General features: G+C 38.5%; 1 protein-coding gene across 1 annotated transcript; it reads right to left on the reverse strand.

The window, feature by feature from the left end:
• Positions 1 to 4566: 4566 nt before the first annotated feature.
• LOC145029842 (uncharacterized) lies at positions 4567 to 6888 on the reverse strand. Its single transcript, XM_078978298.1, has 4 exons — positions 6627 to 6888; positions 6250 to 6315; positions 5055 to 5699; positions 4567 to 4967 (listed from the first exon to the last, which is right to left on the reverse strand). The coding sequence occupies exons 1-4, from the start codon at positions 6886 to 6888 to the stop codon at positions 4567 to 4569; spliced, it is 1374 nt and encodes a 457-aa protein (XP_078834424.1).
• Positions 6889 to 9528: the final 2640 nt, after the last annotated feature.

Below are 9528 nucleotides of genomic sequence, written 5' to 3' on the forward strand. Positions count from 1 at the left end.
GCTCCGCCTGAATAGACTTGGACAAGGAATCCATAAAGGCATTCACCTTGGCTACACTAGTATCAACATGGCCTTTGAGTGACTCAAGACAGATCTGAGTATTGCTCAAGAGCAGTATCCAGGAAAGCTTTGAGCACAACATCATTGTAGGTCTTGTTGGCATTAAGTAGTTGATAAAGTTTCTCAACAACGTTCTGCAATTGTTTGCGTGTGACTAGAGCTTCATCATCATCATTTGTAGGAAGCCGATAGGGACTAAATTCGATCGAATTAAAATCATCAGCAACATCACCGAGAGTTGCACCAGAATCGGTTAAAGGTGAGGGTGAAAGTGGTTTGGAAGTAACTGGAGGTTTAGTATCAGTAGTCGGCCCCGTATCACATACGTTGACTCCTACTATCTATTGTGTGATAGTAGTGGAAGTTGATTGCGAAATAATAGGAGGAGGGACTGGAGTTGTAGAAATGGGAATAGCAGAAACTGGTGGCAGTGGTGAAATAGAAGTTGTTGTTTGATATGTGGTAGGTGGGGGAACAGGAGCAACCGACATAGGAACTATCTGTTTCGGTGATGGAGGTGGTGTTGGAAGTTTTTCATGAGGAGGTTCGGTTGGAGTGGGAGATCGAGGAGGTTGGTTACCTCTCGGTGATACATGATGAATTTCCTCTTCTTCATCCTCCTCATCGTTTTCTGAACTATAAGGACATGGACTCTTGGACTTCTTCGCCATCTTCTTGATCTTCTTTGACATAGAAGAATTCCCTTTCTCAGACTTTCGTTTCTTTGACTTTGACTTATCATCCTTGCCTGTCCCTTTCTTGGTAGTAGCCCTTTTTCTTCGGTTTCCAGGCTTATCCACATCATCCAAGGAAGCCTAATAATTAGGAGATAAAACTCTCGGTTCCTTGGGAGGAATCTTGCGATATTCAGCAATAAGCTTACTCTCGGCTGAGACACACCTATACATTGTCTCAGGTATAGAGCCATTGTGAGGGAACTTTGTAGGATCAGAAATAATGATTTTCTTGGTGTGAAACGTAGCCACAGAAGCTACTAGGGCATCCTTCACAATCAGAATCTGCAGAGTATCAATCTCCCTTCGTGTATTGAGAGTCCAGAATCGACCACACGAAACTTCTGAGTGCCTCGTTGAAATGTTGAGGCTTTGAACCATCAGCGACCAAATAATCAACCCATAGTTGAGATTGATACCATTGTAAAGACCATATAGAAGGGTCAAAAAACCCTTTCTGGTACCATCAGACCCACCACTCCTCTCCGCTAAACTCTTAATGAGAAGAGTAAGCAATCCATTCCATTTGGGCAGTAAGCATGACTTCTTGACCTTCGTAACCGTGGTAAGCACATCAGTGTTTCCCATCTCGTAGAGCATCGAGAACAACAAAGTAGTGGTGATGAAGTCTGGTGAGATCACAGAGGAATCCACAACAACTTTCAATAGGGAACATAATCTCCCTTTTGAAATCGAAGCCTTGTGAGAGAAGATTTGGAAGTAGATCCTCTCCTTGTTCTTATCATACGAAGCGCTAGTGTAGACTTGCGATAGGATGGACATTGGAATGGATTCCACCTATGTTAGGGCGAGAACCAAGGGTGAATACTTCAAACACTCAACCACTTGCAGCATATATAAATTGTACAGAAAAGGATTGAGTTCAATGATCATGTTCTTGTTTGGCTTGATCGAGATCAATGTGGACGAAGCATTTTAATCGTGAGCCGATGATGAAGTCGCCATTGTTGAGTTAAGGAAAAAGATGAACAGTTGCAAATCATCGTGTATATAGAGAGAGTTTGTTGTAGGTAAAAGAGACAAATAGAATTAGAAACCCTTTATATAGCGTTGCCAGGAGAGAGAAAGAAACGTCATGATAATGATGTGATCACTGAAACATCGCCTGAAAAATCGCGATGTGACAAGGTGGTATCTCCCAGGTATACATCAACACGAGTGGGTTTAGGGACCATTCAAATTCACGGGCCCAAAATCTTATCCTTAATCCATCGTTTGAAATTCAGCGTCACTTCAAATTTTAGGATAACCTCTGTTGCTCCAAAGATAAACGAAAAACGAACCAACATCAACTAGAATGTTAGAAAATAAAACAATTTCGTGCAATAGACTGACAAAAGAAAAAGAAATAAAGAGAAATGTGTATTGGATGTGAGTGATGTCTATTAGAAGACATAAAGCAAATGATTCCGGGCAAGAATTGCTTCCTTCAAAGTAAAGAGAGACTTGAAGTGCATGTGTGGTTTCCTGAGAAGATACACTCAAGTGTTTGTAGAGAAACAATGAAAGGCTTCTTTTAAGTTATAGTCTAAGGGTAGCTTATCCTCAAACGAATGTCGATTCTTAACATAAGACCGAACTTTGGAAGAAGTACTTGTGAAACCATTGTGGTCTGTTGAACAAGTAGGTTGGATATAATTTATAGTGACTTAAGATGTGATAAAAAAAAACTGGATCTTTTGGGAAGAAAAGCCTTGGTGTTAGACAATTTCATAAAAGACCACTCAAAACTAAAAAGAGATTTCATAACAAGTAAGATCTTGAGTATAATGATTCGCCATCAATTTATTGTAGGTGTTTGTTTTTGGGTTTCACTTAGCACATGGTGTAGGTATCTAAGATCCCAAACACAGATTTTGTGCGAACATAAACCTTAGTGGTAAAAACCGAGAGTCTCGAGGGTTACAATGGTGAACCGAAAGTTGATGGAGAATGTAAGGAGGAGGGTTAAAGAACCGAAAGTACCTCTGATATATTAATATGACAAAGCATAAAACTCTTAACTCATTTGAGAAGAGTAAGGTAGCTCTGGACTTGAGTTGATTTTAACAGCCTGATTAGGAAGAAACGATAGGTATAGATCGAATAATTAAGACCTTGCTCTTAGTCGAAGAGGCTTCGGTTAACATGCAGCAAGATGTTTCTTGGGACCCTTAACTAGTTCAGATGAAATAATCATACCTGCTTTAGCTCCAAATTTTGTTGTACTAGTATACTTGGGACCTAATTAAAAGAACAAGCAAACAAACACACCACACAAGCAAAACAAACAAATAAAACAAACCAAACAAGAAAATAATGTAGAAAGAAAAAATAATAAATAAAAAACATTTTTGAGATTTTTGAAAATTTCTGAAAAAAAAAAAAACAGAAAGACAGAAATAAAGTAGCACAAAACACTTAAAAATATAGTTAAAAGAGTAAGCAAAATGTACAACCGAAACCTTATCTGAAAACAATGAAGCGAAATAAGTTGAACGTTTGGTTCATTTCAGTTCTTGAAAATTCCAGAGCCGAAATAGACCGAGCGTTCGGTTCATTTCGGTTCCCGAAAATTATGGAGCCAAAATAGACAGAGCGTTCGGTTTATTTCGGTTCCAAAAAAATCGGGAACCGAAATAGACCGAGCATTCGCTCTATTTCGCTTGTCTTATCTTTAGTGAGAGATATGAGGATTTGGTATCAACTCTGCTTCCATCATTCCGAGGCCTTGTAAAATTTTATTGAAGCTTGCTTCAGGTAAGGCTTAAGTGAATATGTTAGCCAGTTGATCAGAGGACCGAACAAAATGTATTTCCACGTTCCCATCTTCTACATGGTCCTTGATGAAATGATATCTAAGTGCAATATGCTTAGTCTTTGAGTGTTGCACTGGATTGTGACATATTCTTATTACACTTTTTGAGTCATAGTAGAGAGGAATCTTCTTCATACTTAACCCATAATCTCCTAGTAGACTTTGAATCCATATTACTTGAAAAGTACAGGATGCTGCAGCTATATACTCAGTTCGGCTGTTGAAAGTGACACACATGTTTGCTTCTTGGACTGCCAACTAACAAGTTTACCTTCAAGGAATTTGCATCCACCAGTTGTGCTCTTTCGGTCTAGACCACATCCTCCAAGATCAGCGTTAGAAAAAGCTTGAATAAAGAATCCAGATCTAGCAGGGTACCAGAGGCCAAGAGATGAGGTTCGCTTTAGGTAACGAAAAATATTTTTCACTGCTACCATGTGAGGTTCTCTTGGATTAGCTTGAAACCTGGCACAATAACAAACAGAAAACATAATGTTCAGTATACTCATTGTTAGGTACATAAGGGACCCTATCATTTGCCGATATAGTGTTATGTCAACAGCAGGTTTTTCCAAAAAAGGTGTTAACATAGTGCCAAAAGCCATAGGAACCTTACCTTTCGAATCTCCCGTCATAGCAAATTTTGCCAGCAAGCTCCTTGTGTAAGCCTCTTGGTTGATAAATATACCTTCTATTCCTTGTCTAATATTCAAACCAAGGAAAAAAATTAATCGGACCCATTGCGCTCATTTCAAATTTAGTGTCCATCAACTTCCTGAATTCAGCCGTTAAGCTGGGATTCATGGAGCCGAAGATGATGTCATCGACATAAATCTGAACTATCATTAGATGTTCACCTTCTTTCTTTCGAAAGAAGGTTGAGTCAACCGAACCTTGCTTAAATTTTGACATTTTTAAAAAATGAGTTAAAGTTTCATACCAGGCCCTTGGTGCTTACTTTAAACCATGTACAACTTTATCCAGCACATAGCAACGATCAGGGAATTTCTTGTTCACGAACCCAGTAGGTTGCTCAACATACACTATTTCTTCCAGTTCTCCATTCAAGAAAGCGTATTTTAAATCCATTTGGAAAACTTCAAAGTTTTTATGAGCAGCATATGCCAGAAAAATTCGAACTGATTCCAACCTTTCTATTGGAGTAAAGGTTTCCTCATAGTCTATCCCTTCCTCTTGGCAATATCCTTTTACTACCAACTGAGCCTTGTTTCTAATAACATTTACCTCTTTGTCCAATTTATTCCTAAAGACCCATTTCAAGCCAACAACTGGAGCATCCTTTGGTGTGGGAATCAACCGCCAAACTCGATTGCGTTCGAACTCATGGAGCTCATCTTGCATTGCTTGTACCCAATCAGAATGATAAAGTGAAACATTAACTTTTTTCGGTTCGACTTTGGATACAAACGAGTTAAAAATACAAAATTCAACTTTAGAAAATAATGCAGTTTGTTTTGCTTTCAATTGAGAACAAGTGAGAACATTCTCAGATGATTCACCAATCATTTGTGTTTTGGGATGATCCTTGGTCCATTTCACTAAAGGAGGATAATTTGGGTCATAGGTTGGATCTAACTCTGCACTTACTTCCTCTTCAAGTTCTGATTTATCATCTTCCTCAGTTATATTCTCTTTCCCCCCCTCGACTGGTGAAGTATAACTTGTGTCAGGATCAGAGTTTTCATCCTCTATGGGAGTCAGAATTTCCCCCTCGATTGGACTGTTATTGGGTGGGTTTGGAGTTGTATGCTCTCCATCGCTTTTACCTTGATGAGTTGGGGATGGAATAGGATTCTCCCTCTCGAAAGATATTTCGGTTGTCTTTGGTGCTGATGAACTTTCCCCCTTGAACATTGAGCCATTGTTTGGAGAGTCATTGGAGAGTTGACCACCTGTCGGTTTAGGAGGTTCACTTTCCATTTCTTTGGCAGCTTCGTCTGTGATCTTTTTGAGATTATCGATTTTGTTGTCTGCTACTTTTGCTTCTGAGTGTGCTACTTTCTCAGGTTCATCAAATAGCTGAATGTACTCTTGAAACAAGTTGGATATTGGAACCGAGACTTGTCCTGATTCAGGAAATATTTCCCCTCAGGCACTTTTGCTCCTTTGAACTTTCTTCATGTAAGTATCGTCAAAGGTTACATAATATGTTTCTTCAATTGGTTTGGAGCGTTTGTTCAAAACACTGTACGCCTTTGAAGTGAATGAATAACCAAGAAAAATTCCCTCATCAGCTTTGACGTCAAACTTATTGCGGTTCTCTTTTGAATTAAAGATGAAACACCGTGAACCGAACACATGGAAAAATTTAACATTGGGTTTTCGATTGTTTAGAATCCCATATGGAGTGATTGAGAATCGTTTGTTGAGAAAGGATATGTTCTGAGTGTAGCACGCGGTTGCAACAGCATCAACCCAAAAGTATAGTGGAAGAGAAGCGAAGCTTAGCATGGTTCTGGCTGCCTCACATACGGAACAATTTCATCTTTCAACAATCCCATTCTGTTGTGGGGTATAAGGGGCCGAGAAGTTGTGACATATCTCCTTTTCGGCCAGAAAATCCTCAAACTCTTTATTCTTGAATTCCAGCCGATTGTCGCTTCTAATGTTTCTCACCAGTTTCCGCAGGTGCACTTCCAGTTGCTTGATGAACGTCTTTAACTTGGGCGTCGCATCTGATTTCTATTTAAGAAATAAAACCCAGGTGAAGCATAAAAAATCAATTACAATGACAAGAATGAACTTACTACCACCGAATCTTTCTATAGCCGAAGGTCCACACAAGTCAATGTACAGAAGTTCAAGAGCTTCTACTATCTTTGTGTTGATTCATGTAGGATGGCTCTTTCTGCTTTGTTTTCCCATCTCACATGCTACCCACAGATGTTCCTTATCAAAATTTAGAAGAGGAAGGCCTCGAACGTGGTCACTAAGAACCAACTTATTAATGTCTTTTAAGTTTAGGTGTGATAGGTGTTGATGACACAACCAACTTTCATCAGTGTTCGCCTTTGATAACAGGCATATTATTGGTTTTCCTCGAATTGGGTTGAGATTCAAAGGATACATCTCTCCCTTACGTTCAGACTTCAACATAACCTTTTTGGATTCCTTCTTAATTATTTCAGAGCCCTCATCATCAAATGAAACCTTCAAGCCTGTTCCCACAACTAATTGTGACACACTGATGAGGTTATGTTGCAATGCTTCCACATACGCTACTTTTCGTATCGATAACTGTCCGTTGGTTATCATACCATATCCTTTGATTATGCCATATGAGTTATTGCCATACTTCACACACCCACCATCCTTTAAGGACCGAAACTCCCTCAGCCCTTTCTTCCTTCCTGTCATGTGATGTGAGCAACCACTGTCTATATACCATTCATCAACGAACTACTCGTCACATATCACCTACAAATTCAAGCAGATTTAGGGACCCAAAGTTTCTTGGGTCCTTGTGAGTTTTACACATAAAAAGGAATTGAAGTAGAAACATCAACCAAATAAGTTCTTTTTATTAGAGTGGATTGATCTTTTCTTTAGATGGTATATACCTTGATTTTGGTTTTATCTTGTTTAAATTTTAGTGTATTCGATCGTGTGTTGTTAGATGGTTTTAGATTTTTCTTTTGAATTCTAGGGTTAGCTGACTTTTTCTTATTATTGATATCAAAATCGGAATCAAGTTTTCCCTTTCCTTTGATGTCCTTCACTGAACTGAATTTTATTTGGGAGTTGGATGGACTGAAACTAGACTTTTGACAGAAACTTGAGTTTCGGTTCTGAGTGCTGATGTTGGAACCGAAAGTAGACGATTGGTTGATAACTTGACATTTGGACTGAAACTAGACATTCGGTTCGGAGATTTGGAATAGTAGGAATTTGGACTGAAATTTTCTTTTCCTTATAGCTTTTCCTTTCCTTTGTCAATTGATTCTTTCTTAGGAGGTACGTAGTTGGGATTTTGAGATTGCCAATAACGTTTTCGCTCATTCAGATTTTTATTGTATCTTTGATTTCTTTGGCGTTTTTGTTTAGCTAACTCCTTCTGAGATTTGTGAATGTTGAAACTTGACTTTGGCTTTTTCCTTTGAGTTTCGGTTGTTTTAGTTGGAACAACTGGTTCTTTCATTGGTTCTTCAGGGATTTCTTTTGTTCCACTTATGCTTGGTTTGTCGAAACTCAAGGGTTTGTTGACAAGTTTAGCAATGTATCTTCCTTTAACTCTCCATGAAGTTTGATCAGATAAGCCAATGGTTTCCTCTGCGTTGTTAATAGGGGCTGACCAGAAGTAATCGTCACACCCTTCAACATTATCTTTGTCAACTAATACTTTTAACTTTGCTGTTTGTTTTGTAGTGACTCCTGTAACAGCATAGATTTGATTCAGCACAGTTTGAACCTTATTATAAACCATTGCTTTCTCCTTGAGTTTCTATAGCTTGTCCTTTGACAGACGAGCGTATTCCACCAAATTTACAGAAATGAAGGGTTTCTCATTTTCGGTTTCGCTCTTCATGAAGTCAGAGCAATCAACCACATCTTCAACTGAGATTTCGCTCATCTCACTTTCTTCATCAAATTCAGACGTATTTTCTATGTTCATTTTATTTTCTGAAATTAATTTAGCGTTGGACGAGTCAAATGATTTAATGGTTTCAGACTTAATTTTTACCTATCATTTTCATCTAAAAGATTTTTTAACATACATTTATGTTCCTTAGAGTCGATGAAGGTCTATATTTTATCAAGTCCGATTTTGTAAGCGTTGGATGTCTCTTCTGAGGAGACTATTGATTCACACTCAGCAATGACCTCATCGTCCTTAAATTCAAGGAAGGGTAAGATTATCTTATGAATCTTTTTCCCTATTTCACAACTTAATTGGAATTGAGCAATATTAGTATATAAGCGCTTAGCAATTAAACAAAAAACATTCCTTTGTTTCAAAAAATTTAAATTGTCTTGTTGCAAGTAAATACTTTCATCCTTAGCCCTATTTAACTCCGCCTCCTTCAGCTCAATCCAGATCCTTCTCTCCTCACTTTTTGAAGACACCCTGCTGAGTTGGTCAGTTAGTTTAGAATTCGCTAAGCGAGTTTGTATGAGACTACCACTTAAGTTAAAAATTTTTAATTTTAATTCATTTAATTTTTCTTCATAATTTGTTACTGGATCTTTAAGTGATTCAAGGATGGAGTGTACCTTTTTGATTAGCTTATCACAATCGTTGATCTTCTCACTCACGGGCTTGGCTGCAAAGTATTTGTCCTCAGTTAGGTTTGGCTCCTTATTTGGACTTTCGGTTGATCCACCAGCTGTAACCATCAAACATCTTCCTGCCGCAGTTGCATCCTTTGCCACATAAGCGTTTCCATGAGTGGGCTTTCTCACCTCTTCATCATCAGAATCGGTTGACCAAACATCAATGCCACCGAACTCATCTTCTTCTGCATTTTCCTGCACAATCAAGGCATTCATAGAACTGTTAGAAGCCTTCTTTTTCTTAATCTCTTCCAACTTTCGCATGTAGTACACCTCATCGTCTTCACCATCACTTTTCTCAACCATTTTCCTCAGCATGCAGTCTTTGTCAAAGTGGTTCTTGCCATAATAGTAATTGCAGTCAAACCTAGAATCTCCTGTAAGCTTGCTCTCCTTCTTGTCATCATCCTTTTGATAAGTACTTTTCGTTTCATCTTTCACCTTCTCAGAACTGTAACTTCCCTGCCAGTTTCGGTTCTTATTGACCGGAAATTTTCTTCGTGCAAACATCTTTGGATTGGTAACCATCATAGCATATTCTTCGCTTGTAAGGTCACACTCAGATATATCCGACTCCTCTCCTACTTATGCAATATTCTTTCCTTTTGAGACAAGGGCCAACGA

This window comes from Lactuca saligna, chromosome 2 (assembly GCF_052625555.1).
Source record: "Lactuca saligna cultivar CGN05327 chromosome 2, ASM5262555v1, whole genome shotgun sequence".
NCBI classification, from domain to species: Eukaryota; Viridiplantae; Streptophyta; class Magnoliopsida; order Asterales; family Asteraceae; genus Lactuca; species Lactuca saligna.

Bases quoted from the DNA above. Each gene is read 5' to 3' on its own strand.
- LOC145029842 (XM_078978298.1), bottom strand. From the start codon at position 6,888: ATGATAACCAACGGACAGTTATCGATACGAAAAGTAGCGTATGTGGAA. The intron at 5,700-6,249 runs GTGAGAAACATT...TTCCTGAATCAG, and splicing joins AAGTGCACCTGCGGAAACTG to GACAAGTCTCGGTTCCAATA. The intron at 4,968-5,054 runs GTATTTTTAACT...AAGCAATGCAAG, and splicing joins ATTTTCTAAAGTTGAATTTT to ATGAGCTCCATGAGTTCGAA.